The 25,035-nt window shown below is 49.2% G+C and overlaps 9 protein-coding genes across 9 annotated transcripts; 5 read left to right on the top strand and 4 right to left on the bottom strand.

Annotated features, from left to right (window-relative positions):
* Positions 1–385: 385 nt before the first annotated feature.
* On the top strand, positions 386–2,539 carry PEX2_082440 (GMC family oxidoreductase; the record flags this gene model as incomplete). The annotated part of the gene is made up of 3 exons (XM_016745514.1): positions 386–441; positions 513–932; positions 1,000–2,539. The coding sequence occupies 3 exons, from the start codon at positions 386–388 to the stop codon at positions 2,537–2,539; spliced, it is 2,016 nt and encodes a 671-aa protein (XP_016595327.1).
* A 372-nt stretch (positions 2,540–2,911) lies between these two features.
* PEX2_082450 (uncharacterized protein) lies at positions 2,912–4,510 on the bottom strand (the record flags this gene model as incomplete). Its single annotated transcript, XM_016745515.1, has 1 exon — positions 2,912–4,510. One exon carries the CDS (start codon positions 4,508–4,510, stop codon positions 2,912–2,914), a length of 1,599 nt encoding a protein of 532 aa, XP_016595328.1.
* A 790-nt stretch (positions 4,511–5,300) lies between these two features.
* Positions 5,301–6,851, bottom strand: PEX2_082460 (sugar porter family MFS transporter; the record flags this gene model as incomplete). Its single annotated transcript, XM_016745516.1, has 1 exon — positions 5,301–6,851. The coding sequence occupies one exon, from the start codon at positions 6,849–6,851 to the stop codon at positions 5,301–5,303; it is 1,551 nt and encodes a 516-aa protein (XP_016595329.1).
* A 2,971-nt stretch (positions 6,852–9,822) lies between these two features.
* On the top strand, positions 9,823–10,915 carry PEX2_082470 (telomere length and silencing 1 family protein; the record flags this gene model as incomplete). Its single annotated transcript, XM_016745517.1, has 2 exons — positions 9,823–10,612; positions 10,677–10,915. 2 exons carry the CDS (start codon positions 9,823–9,825, stop codon positions 10,913–10,915), a joined length of 1,029 nt encoding a protein of 342 aa, XP_016595330.1.
* A 957-nt stretch (positions 10,916–11,872) lies between these two features.
* PEX2_082480 (actin family protein) lies at positions 11,873–13,458 on the top strand (the record flags this gene model as incomplete). The annotated part of the gene is made up of 3 exons (XM_016745518.1): positions 11,873–11,915; positions 12,022–12,517; positions 12,582–13,458. The coding sequence occupies 3 exons, from the start codon at positions 11,873–11,875 to the stop codon at positions 13,456–13,458; spliced, it is 1,416 nt and encodes a 471-aa protein (XP_016595331.1).
* Positions 13,459–14,273: 815 nt separating this feature from the next.
* Positions 14,274–15,157, bottom strand: PEX2_082490 (ADP-ribosylation factor-like protein; the record flags this gene model as incomplete). Its single annotated transcript, XM_016745519.1, has 6 exons — positions 14,274–14,547; positions 14,621–14,692; positions 14,745–14,807; positions 14,878–14,897; positions 14,953–15,025; positions 15,108–15,157. The coding sequence occupies 6 exons, from the start codon at positions 15,155–15,157 to the stop codon at positions 14,274–14,276; spliced, it is 552 nt and encodes a 183-aa protein (XP_016595332.1).
* A 1,011-nt stretch (positions 15,158–16,168) lies between these two features.
* PEX2_082500 (DNA-directed RNA polymerase I core subunit RPA135) lies at positions 16,169–19,976 on the top strand (the record flags this gene model as incomplete). Its single annotated transcript, XM_016745520.1, has 2 exons — positions 16,169–19,109; positions 19,168–19,976. 2 exons carry the CDS (start codon positions 16,169–16,171, stop codon positions 19,974–19,976), a joined length of 3,750 nt encoding a protein of 1,249 aa, XP_016595333.1.
* A 362-nt stretch (positions 19,977–20,338) lies between these two features.
* On the bottom strand, positions 20,339–21,970 carry PEX2_082510 (MFS maltose permease MalP; the record flags this gene model as incomplete). Its single annotated transcript, XM_016745521.1, has 1 exon — positions 20,339–21,970. The coding sequence occupies one exon, from the start codon at positions 21,968–21,970 to the stop codon at positions 20,339–20,341; it is 1,632 nt and encodes a 543-aa protein (XP_016595334.1).
* Positions 21,971–22,949: 979 nt separating this feature from the next.
* On the top strand, positions 22,950–24,686 carry PEX2_082520 (glycoside hydrolase family 13 protein; the record flags this gene model as incomplete). The annotated part of the gene is made up of 1 exon (XM_016745522.1): positions 22,950–24,686. One exon carries the CDS (start codon positions 22,950–22,952, stop codon positions 24,684–24,686), a length of 1,737 nt encoding a protein of 578 aa, XP_016595335.1.
* Between the last annotated feature and the right edge of the window lie 349 nt (positions 24,687–25,035).

Below are 25,035 nucleotides of genomic sequence, written 5' to 3' on the forward strand. Positions count from 1 at the left end.
CAACGTCTATCTCTAATTCGCCAAGACGCCGCTGCGTTCAGACCTAGTAAAATACAAGCCAGAGCCATTCCTATGTACGGAGTACAGAATAGTATGTTACTAGGGCTGCATTGGCGTCGTGTGGCGGGATGGACATCCATGCATGATACAGGCTAATTTGGAAAGTGGAAGCTTGTGTCGATCACCCTCAGAAGGAAAATGAAGGATTATACTCAGTAGCACGGTCAAAAATCTTTATGGGTGCTCATCGTGCTTTTGCTTCTACGGTGGTCTTATAATAGACCCAGGAGAAGGGGGCTGTGGCCATTCATATATCCCAATTCGCTCGTTGCTTTGTTTGCTGTTTGCCTGGAGTTTTCTTTTGAATTTTCTTTTCTCTTTCGTCATGCGTCTTTCTGCAGTAGCTGGGCTACTATCCACCCTTTCAGTTGTCTTGGCTTCGTATGCGCACCTTCGATCTCTCCTTAGACCTTTGGACACAAAAAGCTAACGCTATAATTCAGTGATCATAGACCAGATCGGCGATATCATGATGCGCACAAGCGGTCTTCGGAGAACCAAAATTCCACCATAGAGTATGATTATGTCGTTGTGGGCTCTGGTGCTGGAGGTGGCCCTGTAGCGGCACGATTGGCGATTGCGGGATATAAGGTGCTTCTTTTAGAAGCAGGAGATGACCAGGGAAATGCTACCCAGCAAATTGTCCCCGCTCTGCAGCTCCAGTCGACCGAATATGAGCCGATGAGATGGGATTATTTCGTGAACCACTACTCGAACTTGACTCGTCAGGAAGAAGATACCAAGATGACATACCGGACACCTGCCGGTGACCTCCATGTTGGAAGCAATGCGCCCAATGGCTCCGAACCCTTGGGGATCTTATACCCTCGAGCAGGTACTTTGGGTGGATGCTCTGCTCACAATGCCATGATGTGAGACATATATTCTCCCCGGTGTCTGTCATATGTGAGTATCATATGCTGATTAGTATGTTGATAGCACTATCTACCCGTACGAGAAGGACTGGGAGCAACTGGCCAGTCTCACTGGCAATGATTCATGGTCTGCCTCAAACATGCGACAATACTTTAAGAGACTAGAGCGCAATCGATATCTGCCCAGTAGCGTGCTAGGCCATGGATTTGATGGATGGCTTACAACGAGTCTTACAGACTTGCGTCTCGTCATTGAAGACCAAAAACTTCTTTCTTTGATCTTGGCCGGCGCAACTGCCGCGGGTCAATCACTATTGGGTAAACTTATCACCACGGTCACGGGCCTTGCCGGAATTCTGCTACGTGATCTGAACAACCCCCTCCCTTCGCGCGACTACGAGGAGGGTCCATACCAGGTTCCTCTCGCCGTGGATGTCCCTGAGTACAAGCGGACAGGCCCTCGAGAATTCCTCATGAAGACAGTCAACGCCGTGAACTCGGATGGTTCGCGGAAATATCACCTTGATATCCAGCTAAACACCCTAGTAACAAAGCTCCGGTTCGATACCACCGGATCAAAGCCACGGGCTACCGGTGTCGACTATCTTCGAGGACAGAGTCTCTACCGTGCTGACCCCCGGGCTTCCCAAACATCGTCTAATGGGACACCAGGTAGCGTGAGTGCTGCTCGCGAAGTGATCCTGTCTGCAGGCTCGTTCAACACCCCCCAGCTGCTGAAGCTGAGTGGCATTGGCCCAAAGGAGGAGCTGTCCAAACTTGGAATTTCAACACTGGTAGATCTCCCTGGCGTGGGTCGTAATCTTCAGGACCGGTACGAGGTGGGCACAGTGGGCAAGTCACCTACCGATTTCGTCCTCACATCCAAGTGTACCTTTTTGTATACTCTTCCCGATCCCTGCCTGGAACAGTATGAGAATGATCCCCTCTTCAAAGGCACCTATACTACCAATGGAATCGCAATCGCCATTATTCGAAAGTCGTCTGTCGCAGAGGATGAGCCCGACCTATTGATTTCTGGAGCACCCGTCAACTTCCCCGGGTATTACCCTAACTACTCATACGAAGGTCTCAAAGATGCTCAGCACTGGACCTGGATCACGTTGAAATCTCGCTCCCGCAACAATGCTGGCACAGTTGAACTGCGATCAACTGACCCGCGTGATATGCCCCTTATCAACTTCAACTCGTTCGATGCCGGAGTGACCACGGATGGTGCAGCTGATAAGGACCTGCAGGCTGTTTATGAAGCAATGCAGTTCTCCCGCACAATTTTTGATGACCTTGTTCCCCTCGATGGTGGGTTTGAAGAGGTCTGGCCGGGACCTAATGTCACTACCGAGAATGAAATGAAAAACTTCATTAAGCAAGAGGCGTGGGGCCACCATGCATGCTGCACTGCTGCTATTGGAGAAGATGGGGATCCTCAGGCTGTGCTGGATGCTGACTTCCGTGTTCGTGGGGTTGATGGGCTGCGTGTTGTGGATGCTTCGGTCTTTCCCAAGATCCCGGGGTACTATATCGCCCTGCCTATTTATATGATTAGCGAGAAAGCTGCCGAGGTTATCATTGCCGATGCTGTATAACACTGGTGCTGGTACCTTGTTTACAAACTTAATGTCTTTTTTTCGTTATCAGTGACTGTGATCACGTTCTATTCTTGTATAAGTTCTTCGATTAAACAGCCTTAATTAGTTCCTAAAGTTGTTCAGGGCTCAAATCTCTATGCAAATCATGACTATCAAGAATTGTGTGTTTCTGATTTTAAGCTTAAAATTCAACCGACTTGTATAGGCGACCCAACAAGTGACTATTTTTTGAACGCAAGGCCATCTACTATAATAGGGATCTAAGATATTATAATGACAAAGTGATGATTTATATCTCTAAAAGCGACCCCAATTAAATATAACATCACTGGGTGCAAATTACTATCAACCACTCAATCAAATAATAGCTCATGCAGCCGTAGCAAAGGCAATAGGCGCAGCAATAACAGGCTCAATCTCAAATCGCATCTGCGGCGCAGTCGAATTACACCAAGTGACAATCCGAGTGATCTTCATGGTACCCCTAGGGAATGAAGAAAGAATAAGACAAGCCACAGATTTACCCAACTTAGTTCCGAGGAGTTCTTGATACTCAGCACTACCATGTTCAAATACCATACACCCAACTTTGCTTGACTGTGACCAGGTAGCACCAAATCTGGGATAGAGTTCATGGCGTATATATGGAGCTGTTTCTTCATTGCTGATATCGGTAAAGATAACATGCCTGAGAGTTTTCAAGTTAAAATCAAGCAAGTATTGAGCCCGAGCAACTTCATTCCAATGAGGACCGTCTTCCCTAAAAATTCTCTCCGCAACAAGAACACCCCGAGCAATCCGGTGTTCAAATTCGTTAGCTGCGAGCGCGTTGGGCCCCGGATCCCGTCGGAGGTGTGTGTAACGGTATCGCGGACCACCGCGAGCAATATTCATCGATTCGACATCGCCGCCTTCTAATGCCATAGGCTCGACTGTGAAGCACGATTCATCGATTTTCCAAGGCATTGGTTGAGCTTCGTTAATCATCTCTTCTATAGTTAATGTTGCTCGTTGAATTCGGCACCCTGGCGCTTCCGGGTTGTCGATCCATGCTTGATATCGTGCTCCTATATTTCGATACCTGGTGACGTCCTTCACGGTCGGTTCGATGCCGGTTCTCACTCTCCCGCTTGCGGTGTCAGATGAGCCTTCAAGACGCTGGCGCTTGCTTCTGCCACTACTGCCCCTCGATCCATAAAGACCCTTGTGTTCGGCATCGGCTCGAGCTTGGCTATCTAGCGAACGTCGACGTCTCCTGTCACTAGAATTTGTCGGCCATGATTGGCTCAAATGGTCGGATGTTTCGGGCTCTCCCAGATCATCGTGCATTTCTTCATCGTCGTATTGGTTCAAATCAAGGCTGTCTTCATCAGCTCCATTATAGTCATCTTCATCGGTATTGTATTCACCGGCACTCACGAACAGAGAGCTTTCTCCTGATTCTGGGAAGGATTTATATTGGGACTCACCGATGCTGGCATCACTCATCTCAGGAGTAATACCTGTGCGTGAATTTCTTGTTGCGAGGGAATGAAGGTCACCACTAGATGAAGCGTCTTTGGGATCAGTATTACTTACCTCGTGTGTGCGAGTATTTCTTGATGGGCGAGAATATGGGTCATTAGAGGAAGAGTCATCATCGAGATTTGTCTCACTCATCGCGGGTGTTATTCCCGTGTGAGAAACCTCATTATATAGGGGAACCTCACTGGGTGGGGGAGCTGGAGGATAATAATCATCGCTGCTATCCTCATCTTCGCTGCCGTCTTCATATTCACTGCTGGCTTGGGGCTGGTTAGCTGGAGCTGCGCCTCTGACCACATTCTTAGGAAGTGATTGGCGTAGGGCACGCTTTGGTGCTATTTCCCGTGGGCGGTTGGGTTGAGCTCCGGAAGAGTCACTGTCGGAGTCGCAATCGCACCGGCGTCTTGGGAAACACATCAGCGAGTGACGGATCCTCCTCAACATCGTGGCGGTGGTTTTGGTAATTCAAAGAATTGAGTTCGATATAATCGAGTTCCTTATTGTTGGAAAATGGGCTTGGAATGAAACTATGAGACATGCAGAGGGGGATTATATAGGTAACCAGAGAAATTTGAATGGGCTTTGTTGAAGTTATTGTTAGTTCGTTTTGATCAAATACAAAGTTCACCAGAAATAGGGCCAAAGAATATAAACAAAGAATAAACAATCAACAATACCCTGAGCACGTGAGTGAGAGATACAAGCATAGCCTTGAGAGACAAAGAAACTCGAAGTAGAGCTGGTAAGGTTGAGAAAACAATGAGAACGCGAGCATATCAATGGCAATGACATGGTATATCAACTTAAAGATAGTAACCCTGAAACCCAGCGGGGTTGCAGGAATAGAAGACAAAGAAGTTGACTTGAGGTTCCTGAAAGTTGTCAACACCATACATTGAATAAGATGTATAACCTCTGCTATTCATATCATGCTATCATAGTGAAAGAGGCAACTGTGTTAGATCCCCCGAATCGGGGCAATATTGAAGTGACTTTTGGGAGTTCAGTGGGAAGTTCTTAGGAGAGATTATCCTACTTCAGAGAGCTACTGGGACTTGGTTAGGGGGTGTACGACACCTCAAGGGAATATGATAAAAGTAATAGAAATTTAATTCTTGATGGGCTCATTTTAATGGCCATATTTTTGGATTGTACTTGAAAGCAACCCATTCAATCATGATCGTCAGACATATTATATACAGTTGGCAACGTCTTAACAAATTTAATCTATAATTTAAGCATCCTCCTTCTGCTCGACCTCACCCTTCTCTTCGGTCCGCATCCACACGTCCACCTCGGCAGCCTCACCTTGAGGCAGGTGACGAGCCATGGAGACAATATCCCACGGGGTCTGGGCATCGCGGAAGACATGATTCAGAGCCTCCAGGTTGCGGTTCATGGTCTCGGGGAAGAAGAAGTAAACCGAGACAGGAATGCAGGCAGAAATAACAGCGTATACAATGTAGTACTTGTATCCGATGGTGTCAAGCGCGACGGGAGTGATCATGACAACCACGAAGTTCCACAGCCAGTGGTTAGCAGTCGAGACAGCGGACATGGCGACACGGAGACGCATAGGGGCGACCTCGGTACAGTAGAGGAAGTTACCGCCGAGGAAGCCGACAGGGTAGAACGAATTGAAAAGGAAGATGAAGACGGCCGAAACAATCGACGCATTTTTGTTGTCCTTGAAGCTGTTGGTGATGGCAAGGACAGTCATGCAGACAGACATACCAGTACCGCTGATAATGAAGATCTTTCGGCGGCCGAGTCGGTCGATGGCGAAGAAGGAAATGAAGCTGCAAAGGAACTTCCAGGTCATGGCGCATGAAGACAGGATGCGAGCCAGGTCGCTGTCCATGTTCAGGTTCTCTTGGAAGATTGTTGACACGTATGTCGAGATCAGGTTGCCACCACACATCTGCTGGAAGAATTGCAGTCCGATACACAGACAGAACCGGTATAGAAGGCGCTCATCGTCGGGTTTGCTAAAGCTGAAGATATCCAAGAGGGAGGTGCTGCTGACCGTACTCTCGAGTGAGGTCTCGATACCAGCGATCTCCATACGCACGGCCTCATCATCATCAGACAGACCTTTGTAAGCAGCGAGACTGCTGGTAGCCTCTTCAATGCGGCCAACTCGCACGAGCCATCGAGGAGACTCGGGGAGCAAAAAGACTGAAAAGACGACAATGACGGAGAAGAACAAGGAAATGGCCAGGGGAACACGCCACTGCAATGAGCCGGAGACTTTGCTCAAGCCAAAGTCAATCCAGTTACATAGAACGTAACCCAAACAGATACAGATACCATCCACGACAACGTGTTGTCCACGATGTTTGGCTGATGTGCACTCGGACTGCCAGACGGGAACGGCAACACTCAATTGACCGACACCGAGACCGAGAATGATACGGCCGATGACGAATTGCGGCAACCCATAAGCCGCAGTCTGCAGCACCTGACCAATGATGGTAAGGATAGCACCCAAGAAGATGGTCTTGCGGCGACCGAGGCGGTCACCTAGGAATGTACATGACAGGGCTCCGAGTAGAGCACCGAGCTGGAAGGATCCGATGACAGTACCCTTGCTTGTGTTGTTTTGTGCACGCTGGGCACCCGTTGTGTTGATTGTGTCGATTTCAGGGAATACATTGGACCAACTCTGCAATGTAGCCAGAGGGCCCAAGCCAGACTGGTTGTAACCGAAAACGATGAAGGCCGGTGCTACAATGAGCAATGCCTGCGCTACGCTCAGCGCTTTTCCTCGGAATAACGTGGGCATATTGGAATGTGTGTAGGAAAAGTCACTCTGAGGGATGAGAGAAACAGAGAGAAGAGGGCGGCCGGTCTCTCCATAGGTTTATACCCTCCCTCGGTCTACCATCCTCGTGGAGACCCCGCATCAGAAAAATTAATACAGTACGGAGTAATCAGTACATAGGTACGGAGTACATGTTCTGTACCTGTGGAATGGAGAATTCCACAGTGGATAGCATTTATCCACCAAGGTGCCACTTTTTAGTCAAATTTCGACAAATGTCCGACTGTGACTCGATCACGTCGCCGACTCCACGGGGTAGTTTTGGTCCCGGTGTGCAAAGATCCCGCCCCTTCGCCACTCCCGAGTCAAAAACCGCTTTGATCCATGGACTTAGGGCCGAACATGGGAGTTAAGTGGTGGGATGATCTGGTTGGAAGAGAATGCCGAATATCGGAGCCAGACGGATTTCCAACAAGATCATCCCTCAATAACACACATGGACTGGGGAAGGCGAAGAACTGCTTGGGGTAATTCATCTCCCGACAGATGCAGGCATGAAAATTTCCCGGTTTTCGGTTTAGTTTTCGGTTTAGTTTACGCCGGTGTGGCCACTTATTGGCTGACTCGGGCCGGCCTCGGCATTGATTGGTCAAGAAAAAGGCTTGAGCTACTTCGTACAGCCCCCAAAGGCTTGACCACTAGCGCCAAGATATATCATTTAACCTGGGGTGCCGAGGGGAAATGCAAAGGCACCCCACCATCTCGGTCACTCTCCGGATTTGCCCGTATTGTCATACACTGTTTCTTACAGATCGTGGGGGATGTGTGTCAAATACGAAAAAGAAAAGGATGTCTCATTCACGTCAGGCGAGCCACCTACGTTGTCCATTACGATAGTGTTGTGTATACAGCATTGTATCGCATTCTTTCCTAGTGGATACCTTCCCGCATTCTCCGAGAGATTTCCGAGGAGAATTATTGAGACTATGTTGTAAAGACTCGGTCAAGGTGATCCCTTCACACCGTGGACGTATTCGGCTCACCTGCAGTCAGAGATTTCAACTTTATTTGCGGGGTCTAGCGGATGTCTATGATAAGGTAGAAGAGCTGACCAATAACCAAATGGGTGAATGGAGCAAAGGTCAGCGGTTTTTGTAACGGCCAAATTGAAAGAACCTGCTCCTCCTCCCATCTACACCGGATACATATGTAGCTTGGAGCCTCGCCCTAACCTACATTGAGGAATATTCTCGGCATTTCTGTCCCGCCGTGTACTGACACATTTTTAACCTGCAGCATTTATCCCTTCCAAGCCTTGATCAGGCCAGACGATAGGCCCCCATCCGATCCATCCGGGGTCACATAACAGAATTTTATTCACACATGATGACAATATAAAAACTTATGCGGTTAGCCACGGAATACAATTTCCGTCTGAGACTCCCCGATCTCGGGAATCCTGAGCTCTGAAGGATTCATACTAGAATTACTCCGTAGTAATATTTGAATTAGCTAAATTAAGCGCATCATGTCCATGTGCCTTCTGTGTGCGTGATCCAGTTTCCCGTCCCCTCTTATGGAGTACGACTTTTGAGGTTCGACCTCCCTCTCTCAATTCAATATGTTTCCATTTCGCTTCAAGCTCAAATGTACCATTTTATCTTCATGTCTCGACTCATCTGTGATCGAAATCCTAAACAATATCACCTGCTACAAGCCCTCGTGCCTTCTATGGAAGATACAGTTGCGAAGGGCAAAAGCCAGTAAGTATTATTATCCCGGGCCCCCTTAATGATGGTCTCTGCCAAGGCAAATATATGAAGTACGTAAATTTAGATCTAGAGCAGTTGCTCTGGGTAATACTATGGCTATTTTAATTTCTATTTAGATTATGCACTCCATAATGGCTTTGCATAATATACGACATATGGATTCTTGATAAGCACAGAAACCCAAGGTTGGTGGCAACTCCGAGACTCAAAATCCACAGCCTTGGAAGGCTAGAAGTCACACAGGTTCAAACTCTAATATAAACTTTGATCTACTTTATTCTCCTGTCGTCGGCAATGATTAGTGGAATAGGGGAATAGTCGAATAGCTCTAGGGATTATGGAGCATATTGATAGTAGTTTCCACACCCATATTATTACATAGAAACAATTACTCAACCAAAAATCCATTCCTAAAATAATTAGGCAATCTACCTTTAAAGATATTTTTTTTTAAAAAAAAAATGAGCTCGTCAGCTGATCCGTACTCCATACAAGATTTGACTGTGTACACGAATGTAACAGCTAGTAGACGCCCGGTCGCCTTGACCAAGATCTTGGAAGCTGACATCTTAGAATTAATTGCCCAATTGTGCGAGGCTGGGTGGATCCTGAGATTTGAGGCTCACCGGACAACCTTCCTCTCGATTTTATCTCCGGCGTTTATAACGATGCTGACTGGGATTAATATTTCATTATTATCGAGATTTATTTGGTCACTTGGGGCTGGAAATTCTTGACAAGTACCTTACCTAGCCAGCTTGGCCATATCGATATCTACTTCGGCTATCGCATAATTAGCCGTACCTAGCTCTTATATAGATATTAAATCGACGGCATCATCGACTGCATCTGAACAATTATAAGCTAAACGCTGCTGTGCCCACTGTCGGCCTTGACCGCCTACTATATCTCCACTATCATAGCCTCATGCCCAGGTGTGCCTAGACTATGACTAAAGGGTCGTAGGGTTCCCTCTAGATGCTAGAAAACTAAATCTAGGCTCATAACCAATTACAGATTGATATCCCAATATAGTATTCGAATTTAGATTCAATTTGTACAAACGGGGAGGTATGATTTCATTTTCACGCGATAAAGTAAGCAGAATAAAAGGCGGTCGGGAATCAGCGAATTGTAGTTTGTCTGCACTGCCGAATGACCTCACCTTGACAATAAATTGCCAGCTCCCTACCACCCGCACTCACGTTGTCGCAATCATAATGGACACGCAAGAAGATGTTGTGCCAACCGAGTCCCTGTTTCGCCCAGCAAAAAAGCGCAAATTCATGCGACGACGTCCCGATCATGAGACCCTAGACACCGAAGAGGCCGATAACCAAAATGACAATTCTGGCGCGTCACAAGCTCCGGGGAGCAGTAATCTTCGGCGTCCACGCGCAGTTAGAAAGGGCGGCATTGGGTTTTCTACCACATCACGACTAGGAGATGACCAGGGCCAGCAAGTAGCGCTAGTACCAGTAGCCGGAGAAACTGAGGATGAGAAGATACGAGCAATGAATGAACGTTTCACGGGATATACTGGTCAGACAGTGGATGTTGACAAGCACATGTACGAATCCTTTCCTAAAGCTGATCGTCCCGTTCGTTTGATGTGGACTAACGAGATAAGGATGGCATTCATAGATTCCGAGATGGCTAAGCGCTACCAGCCTGAATCAAAAGCGGACCATTCAGGTTCCAACCAACCAACCCAAGAGGAGGTCGCTGGGGGGCCGTCGCTACCTGGACACCAGACACGCGAACCTGCATCGCTAGGCAAACTCCATGAAATTGACCTCGGCCAAGAAGCCACATTGCGAAACATTGCGCGGACAGAAGCTGCGACTCGACAAATGGAGAAGGGAGAACTGCCGACATCAGTGGATCATGCTGCTTCAGAGACGGGTCGTCCTGGGCCAGACGGCAAGTCATGGCGCAACCGCAAACAGAGGACAGATGCAGACATCGCAAGAGATCGTCTTGTGGAGGAAGTACTACGTGAGAGTAAATGTACGTGGTATTCAAAATCGAAATCTTACAGGATCATATTATTTGCTAACACTGGCTGTCATAGTGGAAATTTATGATGAACATGAGGAGGAAACACAGCTTGATGACCAACAGGCTGCTGATGACCGAGTTGCTGAGCAATTCAGACGAGACTTTATGGATGCGATGCAGTCTCGACGTCGGACTCGGCCTGCAGCAAAACCGGTGGCCAATGTCGAAGCGCCCCGGGGTCCGAAGCTTGGAGGCAGTCGCAGTGCAAGAGCTGCAATGCGAGAAAAAGAAGCACAGGCGGGAAAGAAATGATGATTATTCTCATTCAAACTGGCTGGTTTTCCTTTATATACTTGATCCTCTGCGACATCTTTTTTTACTCGATATGCATACGATACCATAATGACTTTGCGCCAATGCTCTTTCTGACCTCCTTTTCAACGGGCTGCCGACAAATCACACTGCTTTTAACCACGGGTGATATGCGATTTGGGGCCAATTATAAATATGCTTATCGCTCTAAATACAAAGGAGGAAACCATTTTAGTATTATCTCAGGCACAAGGGTTACAGTATCATCTCGAGTCAACTGGATATTTAGCTCACTAAAAATTTAACGTTATCGAGCACCAAGGTCGTCTTACTGGCTAACTATTTTCGATATATATATCCGGAGACATACTATATGGTTAGTGCAGATACTCCAATGGTTGAATGTTACATATGTTTACCCAAACATTATAGTGCCATACAACGGCACTGAGATGCAAAAAACAAGCCTGAGAAAAAAAGGGCAAAGAAAATGATATTTTGTTTGTTAGGTACATCTTGTCAATACATCCTTTTAGCTTCTCAGGTCGTTTTGGATTATAAGTAGGCCACCTCACCAATTTATGTCATATGAAACAAGCCCATTCCTTGAAATACTCGACATATCTCCAGCATTGAAATCTCAACAGGATGTGGACTCAACAAAGGTCATATATAATGTCCTAACTATAACCTTGGAAACCCTGACCCGATTAGTCATCATAGCTGTTAGGAATGACTAAGCCTGATCTGGGACTGCCCGTTTGGGTTCCAATGCCAAAGCTACACCCGCACCAAAAAGACCCGCCCTTCTCCTGCCTCCAACCAGCCACTCTGATTGTCCGTCCGATACGCATGGTCACGTCTTGATTTGTCTTCAGGCGACTTAATTCAAAACATCCACATGATCCTTGTGACAGCTACGACCCCCTTCCTAGATACACCCGCACGACTTTCGCGATGAACCCTTCCAACCCACCTCAAGCTGCCGAGTACGGTGGAGGTATGTGACCCCAGATATGCCATTCCAATTGCGCCTACCGCTGCGATCCCAAAGAACGTTTGGCTGCTATTCATCGCGAAACATACTAATTATCGCATGACTATAGATGAGGTGTCAGCTATTGTCCTAGACCCGGGATACTCAACCACTCGCGCGGGCTTTGCCGGTGAAGATGCTCCCAAGTCACTGATCCCAACCTACTATGGAAAATACAACGCCGACGGCCAAGAGAAGTTCGTATTTGGCGACGACGTATTCGTGACCCCACGGCCCGGTCTGTCCATCCACAACCCGATCGGCAAGGATGGAATCGTTGAGGATTGGGATATGGCAGAGAGGGTGTGGGAGCACTCATTCATGTCGCGACTCACGGGCACCAAAGCGGGCAATCCCTTCCAGAATGGATTAAACGATGTTTCCGCAGACGAGCTCCCTACGGAAATGGAGGTGGAATCTGAGGAGAAGCCTTTATCGGACAGCCCATTGTTGATGACAGAGCCTGGATGGAACCCAGCGAAGGCACGCGAAAAGACCATTGAAATCGCAATGGAGAAATGGGATACCCCGGCCTTTTATCTCGCGCGCAGTGGTGTTCTTGCTGCGTACGTATCCCAGGCCCACTGACTATGGTATTTCTATCATTTGCTGATCCGATTTTACGCGCAGTTTCGCTTCTGGCAAGGCCTCCGCCCTTGTGATTGACATTGGAGCTTCCAACATCTCTGTCACCCCGATCCACGATGGCATGATCTTGAAACGGGGCGTGCAGCATTCTCCGTTGGGCGGTGATTACATCTCGTCGCAGATTAAGGCAATCTTCAAGGCCAACTCCCCACAACCCATCACAATCACGCCGCATTACCTTATCAGCTCGAAGTCGGCTGTCGAAGCTGGCCAACAGCCCCAAGCTAACTACAAGACTTTCCCCGCTGACAAGGCACCTGATGCGTCGTACCGTGCTCTTCTTGAGGAGCGCACCCTGTCCGAGTTCAAGGAATGTGTCGTCCAAGTTTGGCCCGGGCCTACAAGGCTTTCAGCCCCCAGCCCCACGGGCGTCCCCAACGAAGATATGGCTCGAACTACCCCCGGTCGCCCATTCGAGTTCCCCGATGGATACAACCAAGTCTTCGGCGTGGATCGTTTCCGCGCGGTGGAATCCCTGTTCGATGCTAAGGCTGCCATTCCAGACCCCGAATCTGCCTACCCTCCCCCGACACCCGCCCAGACTATCCCAGAACTTGTCAAGGCTTCTTTGGCCGGTGTTGACGTCGACCTCCGCCCCCACCTGCTGGCTAATGTCGTTGTAACTGGTGGATCCAGCTTGCTTTATGGCTTCACTGATCGTCTGAATCACGAGCTGATGCAGATGTTCCCTGGCCCCAGGGTGCGTGTCACTGCCCCCGGTAACACCTCTGAGCGCCGCTTCGGCTCCTGGATTGGAGGAAGTATCCTGGCCAGTTTGGGAACTTTCCACCAGATGTGGATCTCCAAGAAGGAGTATGAGGAGCATGGGCCAAACATTGTGGAGAAGCGTTGCAAATGATTTATATCCTCGCATTTCACTCCTGTTGGTTTTTGTTTTTGATGTTTACAGGCGTTACTGCGCTATCTTGGGCGCTTGAAAGGGGGTTTTGAGCAACTCCGGATCTGGCCTGTCTGCAAGGAAGGACCTACAAAACTGATCTAGATATTTTGTGTACGACTAATGCCACTTGATTTGATTTGTCTGAGAATAATATGCAAGACATGAAGGTGCACCGCAGTGTAGATCAACTAGTTATGTAAAGACATACATATATTAAGTAGTGGAGAGTAATGACATCCCATCGATTTGAAATGACCTTGTTTTCCCGGCTTTCATAGAATTATCAGATGTGTTGAATGTGAGATGTCTATTGGCGGGGGATGCTTATTCTTCTGCATCGATGCGTTGGCAGCCAACACATCAGTGCCGGGGTGGTCCGTGTCTCAATTATTTATGTTGGCCCTGCCCAGGTGGACTCTCAGTTAAGTTCTTCCCCCATGAGCATTGCCAAATTACTCTAATACATCAATTCAGGAAAGCGACCAGGAAAAAAACGATAAAGAAAAAGAACGGGGATCAAACGAAGCACACATGACCATTAACATACATCGTCATCATCATGAATTCTCAAATTCATGAGCACAAGAAAAAAAAAACAGGACTACATCGTCAACATCGTTACATCCGAGGCTGCGGGCCAAACACGCTAGAGTCTACAGGATATGAAAACAATCAAAATGCGAGACAGTCAAGGGTATGAAAATGAAAACGAAAGGGATATCGGGAGTCGAGGTCAAAGGTCAAAGCTGGCATACACACAAGGGACAGTATCCTCACCGGTTAGCTCGGGCAATGAGCCAGTGCAGGACAGCGTCAAGATTGGTTTCCTCCTTGGCGCTGATACCATAGCAGCTTACTTCGCGGTGGGTGATGGATTTCAGATCCATCGCTTCGATGATCTCATCGACAGACAGTTTGTCTGGAAGATCAGACTTGTTCCCGAGAACCAGGAGTGGGATGCTATCCAACGTGGGCTTTTTCATCAGGTCGTGAAGTTCTTCTGTTGCTACTGGGAGTGCAGCGCGGTCTGCTGCATCCACGATATACCTTTATTGACTTTGGTTAGTATGCCGGGAATGAAAGAGAGGACCCAAGAAATGAGGAAATAAGCAAGCCTTACACGATCGCGTTGACACCCCGACAATACCGTTCCCACATCGGCCGAAATCGAGGTTGGCCGCCCAGATCCCAGCTGCGGGGATAATATTAGCGCCGCTGTGCTTGATCGGGAAGGATGAACATACCATTTCAATGTCACATGGCCTTTCTGCACTCTTTTGGTGTTGAATCCGATTGTCGGGATGGAGCTATACGGAAGAGATTAGAACATGGCTGGGATGAGATGATCTCTCACATGTGAGACCATTTACAACTTACTCAATAGTGAACTCTCCACCCTACTCCATGTCGTCAGCAACCGGGGCCCCAAAAGAACTTATCAGATCGACTTACCGCCAACACACGCAGCAGAGAAGACTTGCCGGCATTCTGAAGACCGATCATGGTGACATCCATCTCGCTGGCCCTATATGGAGTTCAGCAGGGCTTCATCTGCGGGGACGGGCCGTGGTCTCCCGAGAACTGCATCTATCAAACGGCCCACTTACCAGAACATCCTCAGAAGCCAGTCATAGATAGCACGGAATATGCCGGCCATGACGAAGGGAGGGGAATATAAAAATGAAACCGGAAAAAAAAGAGAAAAGAGGAAAGAGACCGTATAGTTGAAATAGAACTTAAAAAATAAAGAAAGCCAGCCAGGGAAATTAAGAGCTGAGAAGTTGGCTTGTGTGTGGAAAAAGCTCAGGATGACAAAAGCCAGAGAGTGGGGTCAACCTTGTAACTGCGCAACAGGTTGATATTGTTGATATTGTTGATATTGTTGATGTTGTTGATTTCTTGATTTGATGAAGAGATAAAAGGCAAGGGAAAGGAAAAAAAAAGAAAGGAAAATCAAAGGAAAATCAAAGATCGTCACACCGTAACAAGAAATCAACCCAGAAGCAACAATTTAAATGGCCTATTAGAGAGCAAGGTATTTTAAGGGGATAACCGCCGACAGATGTCAATAGAAAAGGATATTGGATCTACAATTTTCCATGGAGAATTGACCGATCTACCCTACACACACATGACCCGAGGGCGCTTAGGCTCCATTGGCCTCAGAATGGAGGGGGGTGAACAGCGTTGTGCAGCATATCCAGCCCGTGTGGCGTAGTTACAAAAGTTTCCCCATTTCTAGTCGTTGGTGTTGCAAGTTTAATCAATCTAGAGTTTACTAGGATTAGGGGTTCAAGAGCATGTCAGGAACTTGCAGTTGAACTAGAGTTTCAGTAGGGACATGAACGGGATGAACGGCAACCTCTGAACGTCGATGAACCTCATTTGGGCGCCTCAGGCCATAATGCATATCACCACGTGATGATAAGCTTCCGGCTCCACCCTCGAAAAATTTCCCCAAGCAGAACAGACCTCTCGTCTTCGTTTGGCAGCTGCCATTGTCGGTTCAATTCCTGTGGTCTAGTGGCTGATATAATATTGGGCGGAGGAATCGAACCGATACAATCGCGCTTTTATCTTTACATTGACGGTCACATTTATTGTGCCGTTCAGTCTTTCTTTTTCTATACCGCATCAACCGGCTTTTTGAGAGCTGCGAATTTCCATCATGGCGCCCGCAGCCACAGAAACGCAGTGGTCAGTCGAATACGACACCCTGCGACGGGAGAACCTGTTCAAGAATCCTCCCGTGGATCACACGGCTTATCCATCGCTGGCCGAGTCGATTCGACCGCATATTGATTCTTTCAATGCTCTCTTCGACGACAGCAAGATCCTGGAGGCAGGATTGAAGGATATCGGTATCAAGACCTTCCTCGATGGTGAGCTCGAGACCTACGAGCAGAAGAAGGCCCGCCAAGCAGAAGGCGTCCGCGCCCCGAAGCGGAATCGCTTGAACGTTCGCGTGCGTGAAATCTTCCTCGACAAGCCTACCCTGCCCCCCACCAACAAGTACGCCACCCGAAACCGTGAAATCTACCCCTCAGAATGCAGAGAGCGCCACTCGACCTACCGTGGTAAGCTCCGCGCTCGCCTCGAGTACCAGGTCAACAATGGAGACTGGATGGAGTCTGTCCGCGAGCTGGGTAATGTCCCGATTATGGTGCGCACCAACCGGTGTCACCTCGAAAAGGCTACCCCCGATGAGCTTGTTCGACACAATGAAGAATCGGAGGAACTAGGCGGTTTTTACATCGTCAACGGTAACGAGAAGCTCATTCGTATGCTGGTCGTCGGCAAGCGCAACTACCCCATGTCCATCATTCGTGGTTCTTTCGTCAAGCGTGGTCAGACCTACACAAAGTTCGGTGTTCAAATACGATCCGTCCGTCCCGATCAGACTTCGCAGACCAACGTGCTTCACTACCTCTCCGATGGAAACGTCACTTTCCGTTTCTCATGGCGCAAGAATGAATACCTCATTCCCGTGATGATGATCCTTAAGGCACTTGCCGAGACCAACGACCGCGAAATCTTCGAGGCCATTGTCGGTGGTGCTTCCTCCAAGGGCATGAACAACACTTTCGTCACTGACCGTGTCGAGCTTTTGTTGAGAACCTATCACGCCTACCAGAAGCACAGCCAGTACGATTGCCGGTCTCACCTGGGCAAGGCTTTCCGCCCTGTGCTTGGAGTCCCCGCTGACATGCCCGACGAGGAAGTTGGTACAGAGTTCCTCCGCAAGGTTGTTCTCCCCCACCTTGGAAATGAGAATGTTACCGAGACACAAGACTGGGACAAGTTCAAGTTGATCACTTTCATGATCCGCAAGCTTTACTCTACAGTTGCAGGAGACTGTGCTCCTGACAATCCCGATGCCGTCTCTAACCAGGAAATTCTGCTTGGTGGCTTCCTTTACGGAATGATTTTGAAGGAACGTATCGAGGAGTGGCTTCGTTCATTTGGTCCTATTGCCAGAGATTGGTCCATCCGCAATAACGGTGCAAAGTTCACTGATGAATCCTTTGACCGAGATTTCCTCTCCAAGATTGTCAAGCGATCAAACGAGAATATTGGTAATGCGCTCGAGTACTTCCTCTCCACCGGTAACTTGGTCAGTCCTACGGGTCTCGATTTGCAACAAACTTCAGGTTACACTGTCATTGCAGAGAAGATCAACTTCTACCGTTTCATCAGTCACTTCCGCATGATTCACCGTGGTAGTTTCTTCGCTCAGTTGAAGACTACTACTGTCCGTAAACTGCTACCAGAGAGTTGGGGTTTCCTTTGCCCTGTCCACACTCCTGATGGATCGCCTTGCGGTCTGCTCAACCATTTGTCACACAAGTGTTTAATCTCTACGGACAACCTGGATGTATCTCAACTGCCTCGGACTCTGGTTCAGCTTGGTGTCCGGTCTGAGTCTTCCGTGGCTCTGGACGAGAGCGTGGTCGTTCAGTTGGATGGCCGAATCATCGGTTACTGCTCACCCAAGCAGGCCCAGAAAATCGCCGAAACCATCCGGTACTGGAAGGTCGAAGGCAAGAACAACATCCCTCGTGAATTGGAAATTGGATATATTCCCAACTCAAGCGGTGGTCAATACCCAGGTGTTTACATGTTCTCCCAATCAGCGAGAATGTATCGCCCTGTTAAGTATCTGGCGCTGGATAAGCTGGATTACGTCGGACCGTTCGAGCAACCCTTCATGGAGATTGCCTGTGTGGAGTCTGACCTGATCCCCGGTCTTTCGACCCATATCGAGTTCACGCCCACGAACATCCTCTCTATTGTCGCGAACATGACCCCCTTCTCCGACTACAACCAATCTCCACGTAACATGTACCAGTGTCAGATGAGCAAACAAACCATGGGTACGCCAGGTACCTCGATTGCCCACCGTACCGACAACAAGTTGTACCGCATCCAAACGGGTCAAACTCCAATTGTGCGGCCACCTCTTTACAACGCCTACGGTTTGGACAACTTCCCCAACGGTATGAACGCAGTTGTTGCTATTATCTCCTACACCGGATACGACATGGACGATGCTATGATTATCAACAAGTCCGCACACGAACGTGGCTTCGGTCACGGTACAGTCTACAAGACTAAGGTCGTCACTCTAGCTGACAACGACTCCCGCCGGACCAAGTCCAAGCGTGAGGTCACCAAGCTGTTTGGATTCGCCCCCGGCGATGAGGTCAAAGAGCAGGTGCGGAACATCATCGACGAGGATGGTATGCCGCACCTGGGTGCTCGCGTCAAGGAAGGTGATAAGATTGCGGCCTGGCACAATGTCCGCTTCGATCCCGCCTCCGACTCGTACGTTAACGTCGATGGAATCACCCACTACATGAAATACAAGGATGCCGAAGAAGGTTACGTCGACAGCATCCGCCTCATGGGTTCCGAGTCTGGCAACGAGCCCGCTCAATCGCTCAGCGTCAAGTACCGCATTCCCCGAAAGCCCGTCATTGGTGACAAGTTCTCCTCTCGTCACGGTCAGAAGGGTGTCTTGTCTCAACTCTGGCCTGCGGTCGACATGCCCTTCTCCGAGAGTGGCATGCAGCCCGATCTGATTATCAACCCTCACGCTTTCCCATCCCGTAAGTTCCGATCGATCTTAGCGTCCAATGTATTCAACCATCTAACATATATTCCCAGGTATGACAATCGCTCAAATGATTGAGTCCATGGCCGGCAAAGCCGGTGCCATGCACGGTCTGCCGCAAGACTCTACCCCCTTCCAATTCTCCGAAGAAAACACCGCAACCGACTACTTTGGCGAGCAGCTCCGCAAGGCCGGCTACAACTACTACGGTAACGAGCCGTTGTACAGTGGTGTCACGGGCCGCGAGTTCTCCGCCGACATCTACATGGGTCTGGTCTACTACCAGCGTCTGCGTCACATGGTGAACGACAAGTTCCAAGTGCGTACTACTGGTCCTGTCAACGCGCTCACGGGCCAGCCCGTCAAGGGTCGTGCGAAGGGTGGTGGTATCCGTGTCGGAGAGATGGAGCGTGATTCGCTCATTGCTCACGGTGCGGCCTTCTTGCTGCAGGATCGTCTCATGAACTGCTCTGACGCCCAGCACACCTGGATCTGTCGCTGCTGTGGTTCCTTCCTGTCCACCCAGGTTGCTGTTTCGGGCTCGTCCCGCTCCCGCACTGCTATCAACCCTGGTGCTGCTGCGGCTGCTGCCAAGGCTGCCCCTAACCAGCAGAGCACCAATGCTCATGCTGTTGCTGCTATTGGTGCTGTTGGCGGTGTCAATGGTGTTGTGCGTTGCCGTCGTTGTGCCCGTGAGGCCACCTTCGATGACTCTCGTGCCGAGGTCTGGGAAGATGGTAATGGACAACGCTACGTCGGTGGTGACAATGTTACTATCGTTGCTGTGCCTGGTGTGCTGCGGTACTTGGATGTCGAGTTGGCGGCTATGGGTATCAGGATGAAGTTCTTGGTGGATAACTGATATATTGGTCTCTGACTGGGGATCTCAAAAATTGTTTTCTTGTTTCAATGTCATAGGTGGCGTATACCTGGTTTAATGATCATACTCATCTGCTTCTTGTGTTAATTTTTTCTGCAAATATTCTTTTGTGTACGAACAGCATTTCCTAACAGAATCATAAGTGTTAAGGCAAAAAGTGTTAAGGAAATGTCCTCGTATATGGGCTACTTCCAGCTATAATGTTCTCTACTAGGACATCCAACGATCTCAGAACCCAGTTATAACTAGATAAAATGTTCATTTCACTGATAAGTGCCATACTACATGTCAATCTCGCTGTACTTCCGACACTTTCTCCAGATATTATACTTTAGATATTAATCTCAAACCGAGCCTTTCTCTCCTTCAAGCTCACTCTGCACTAAGCCGGTCTTCGCAGACGGGAACTCCCTTGTGCGCACCTTGTTCTCAAACAGAACATCCAACTCAGCGTAAGAGCGGCCCTTGGGCTCAGGAAGTCTGAAGAACGACCAAACAAGACAGAGAATGCACAGCCCACCCCAGAAGAAGCCAGACTTCCCCCTCCAATTCCACGCATCGACATTTAGCATGTAAGGAATAATGATACCAGTCACCAGATTGAGCACGTTATACGTATTTCTTGCCAGCACAATCGTCTTAGTGCGCAGTCTCGACGAAGGCATCTCTGAAACCAGCGAGAAACACACCGGCCCGATAGTTGAATCATAGATGAACGTATAAACAAGCAACATGGATCCCGTCGCCCACGAGAGCGAGGTAGTCGCCGGCGGAATCGACACAAACCCAATGACAAGCAGGATAACAGCCAAGATCACCAGGCCACCCACATACAGCGTGCGACGACCAAAGTACGTCATAAACAGCCACGAGGTGAACGTACCAACAACTCCAATCGCATACTGCGCCAGCGACATCGTAAATGACTGCGAGTCGGCCAGTCCAGCACGTTGGTAGAAGACAGTCGAGTAGCCCATCAGACCGCTACCGCACAGACTCTGCACCGCCCACACACAGCACGCGATCTCTGTGCGTCGCAGGTCAGTCCCCTTGAAGCAGTCCAGGTATGAAGCACCAGTTTCGGTCTGCTGCTCCATGGCATTCGTATACACAATCATGGAGACGGTTTCCTCGGCGCTGAAGTTCGGATCTGCGCGCGTGAGCCGCTTCACAGACTTGATCGCGTCTTCGCGTCTGTCCTTCCGCACAAGCCACCACGGGCTCTCGGGCGCGAGGTACACTCCAATAAAGATCGGCACTGGCCACACCCACTGGATGGCGAAGGGGATGCGGTATGCCCACTGGTCGGTGTGTTCGACAAGGCCCTTCAGCACACCTGAGGCGATGAGCTGTCCGAATACCCAGCACAGATTGACGTAGGTTGTTAAGTAGGCGCGCAGTGCGACGGGGCATACCTCCGATGCGTATGTGACTGTGAGAGTCTGGTAGACGCCTAGTGGGATGCCCATGAGCAGCTCGCCAGCAACGAGGGTCTGGACGTTTGGTGCGAAGAAGAGGATGAAGATGAAGCCGACGGTAGAAGCGAGACAGGCCATTAGGGTTTTGCGGTAGCCGTAGCGCTCGGAGACGATACCGTTTACAAAGAGGCCGACGATCTGGCCGACGCTCATTGCGTTTGTTAGGCCTGCTTGCCAGGAGGCGGCGAGGCCGTAACTGCCGTCTGACATGATTTCGCCGTATTTCATGTTGAAGGCTGGGAAGGCGAAGAATGAGCCGATTAGGACTACGTCGTAGCCTTCCATGATGATGGCGCAGGAGAGGAGGAGGGACCAGGCAACGGCTTTGGGATAGAGTTTCAGGGCTTGGATGGCGGTCATGTTGTGTTCTTTTTCGATGGCGGCGTGGGCTTCAGCCGTGGTTTGAAGGTCTGAGTAGCCAGGCAGGACATGGCCCGCTGGTTCGATTGAGTCGACATGTTTCTCGACATGATCGGCGGATTGCTTTTCAGAAGCCATTTCTGGAATGGGGGTGCCAATAGAGGCTCTGAGAACGATTCCAGGTTGTTCCTCGATGTGAACTGGACTGGATAGAAGAGAAGTTTTTTATGCGGGCGTCGTCTGACATTTATATACAAAATTGTGCTTAAGGTCGTCGATGGTCGTCCATAATGAGCGAGCATGGGACCGGGGTACCATTGGCCGACCTGTCCGTCGAGTCCAATCCCTGCTTAGTTCTTTCAAGCGAGAGAAGTGGCGTGGGGAGACTTTCCGGGGTTTATCTTCACGGGGTGGGCTTGAGTTAGCCCACTATCCCCAGATTTTCTGGGAGAGTCGTGATTGGCCTAATGTCGGGCCGGGCAAGGGTGAAGAGTCACTCAGTGCTCTTACTGTTCTCCGGATTGGCTTGCCCCTCGAGTCGTGCTTCGTATTGGCTGTTTTAGGGCTGCCGGGTTTCCCGAATCAGTTAGAGTCAGCCGGGAGATAGCGCGGGATGATTGGTGAGATGTCGGCCCGACTTGCTCCTTCTTTCCCCTCATTTATGGTCGATTGAACTAACGGAGGTCAGTTAGGCCCGGAAAGAGAGACGAATCGGCATACGTACCCTCGGCATTTCACATGGTCAGATAGTTGGACATTTCGGTATGCTCTCCGGATCGTAGAAATAAGTGGGAAGAAGTGGGAATGCCTATCTTACTGAAACAGCCCCCAACTCCCGCACAGCACTAAAAAACCCGCAGGCGAATGAATGGTACACGATCTCACTGATAATGACTGTCGGCCCGACATTGAGTCAATGAGAGCAATGGCCCTCCCTACATGGGTATCGGAGGAGCCTGGACTCCATCATCGAGCCTTGGAGAGGTACCTAGCACAAGGATTATCTAAAATCTAATGATTCAGCCCATATATATATGGCCTCCTCGCTTTCTCCTATTTTGGACTTATATTTTCTCTTCTATTCCCATTTCTTGAATTGAAATCCCTTATATTCACCATGTCTCCCGCTATAGTGAGCGAAAAGTGGTGGAAAAATTCCATTATCTACCAAATCTACCCCGCAAGCTTCAAAGATTCCAATGGCGATGGTATTGGCGATATCCCAGGCATTATCTCGTCGCTCGACTACATCACAAGCCTTGGTGTAGATGTGATTTGGCTGTGTCCCATGTACGACAGCCCGCAGATTGACATGGGCTACGATGTTGCCGACTACCAAAGCGTGTATGGCCCATACGGCACTGTACAGGATATGGAGACCCTCATCGATGCATGCCACAAGCGAGGACTTCGAATTATTCTGGACCTGGTAGTAAATCACACTTCAGACCAGCACAAATGGTTCAAAGAGTCCCGTTCTTCAAAGACAAGCCCCAAGCGCGACTGGTACATCTGGAAGCCAGCGAAATACGACGCGAACGGGAATCGCCAGCCACCAAACAACTGGCGCAGTATTTTCGGAGGTAGTGCGTGGGAATGGGACGAGACAACAGAGGAGTATTATCTCCACCTGTTTTGTGTTGAACAGCCTGATGTCAATTGGGAGAATGTCGAGACTCGCCAGGCAGTCTACGAGGAGGCGATGGAATTCTGGCTGCAGAAGGGTGTGGATGGCTTCCGCGTTGATACGGTCAACATGTACAGCAAGCACCCGGATTATCCCAATGCCCCAATCCTTGATCCAAAGTCCGACACACAAACGGCTTTCTCGCTGTTCTGCAACGGTCCTCGCATTCACGAGTACATGCGCGAGATGAATGACGTGCTTTCCAAGTACGATGCAATGACCGTTGGCGAACTGCCAAACACACATACCGTGGAGGGTGTTCTCCGCTATGTCTCAGCAGCAGAGAAGCAGCTGAGCATGGTCTTTCAATTCGACCTTGTGGAACTCGGTCAGGGCAAGGACTATAAGTTCCTGACCACTTTGCCAGGCTGGAATCTCCGGGAACTGAAGTCAGCCGTGCAGAGCACACAAGATATCATCAAGGGCACCGATGCATGGACCACGGTGTTCATGGAAAACCACGACCAGGGCCGCTCTGTGAGCCGGTTCGGCTCTGACAAGACACCTGAGTTGAGGGTTCGTTCTGCAAAGATGCTTGCCATGATGCAGAGCACACTTTCCGGCACGCAGTTTATCTACCAGGGTCAGGAGATTGGAATGGTGAATGCTCCCCGGGAGTGGACGATTGACGAATACAAAGACATCGATAGCACCAACTACTATCGAATGACAAGGAAAGTGTCTGGTGAAGACCCAGCCGCATTGAGCGCGGCCATGGACTCGCTGCAACATTTGGCGAGAGATCATTCCAGACTCCCCATGCAGTGGAGTGCTGAAGCCAATGCGGGCTTTTCACCGGCCTCATCGGCAAAGCCGTGGATGCGCCCGAACGACAATTACCCCGAGATTAATGTGGAGCTCCAGGAGAAAGACTCCTCTTCTGTTCTTTCCTTCTGGAAATACATGAATGCACTGCGCAAGGAGTATGCCGATATCTTAGTCTTTGGAGAGTTTGAGATCATCGACGAGCCAAACCATAGTGTCTTCACCTATACCAAGACGAGTCACAATCAGACTATTTTGGTGGTTCTCAACTTCTCGGATACACCACAGAGATTTGAGATACCAGAATCCGTCAAGAGTGAAGACTGGAAATTGCTGGCTGGCAATGTAGATGGGCACAAGGAGGACTTACAGGCGTTCGAGGGAAGAGTGTTTTTGGTTTAGGGCTGGGATATACTGCTGGTTAGATAGCTCACACTTAAATTGGTTTAGAGGACATTATTATGACAAATTGCAATCAACTATCCTTCATGAATTACTCGAGTCAGATCTTTATTACAATCTTCTACGTAAATTATGACCTCGGGATATACCTAGCATAAAGCCACTGCGCCAGTTTCACCCCGGATCACCCCGGATTCACACCCCAGTTTTATTAAGCTTTTAATTAATGCATAGGTATACGAATTAGGCCTACCTAGGTAAGTCGCACATGTTAATTGCTCATCCCAACATAGACCCCAGACACACGGAGAACAATCCGATGGCGCTACGCTGAAAAGGTCTTTAGTGC

This window comes from Penicillium expansum (genome assembly GCF_000769745.1).
Source record: "Penicillium expansum strain MD-8 chromosome Unknown contig275, whole genome shotgun sequence".
NCBI lineage: Eukaryota > Fungi > Ascomycota > Eurotiomycetes > Eurotiales > Aspergillaceae > Penicillium > Penicillium expansum.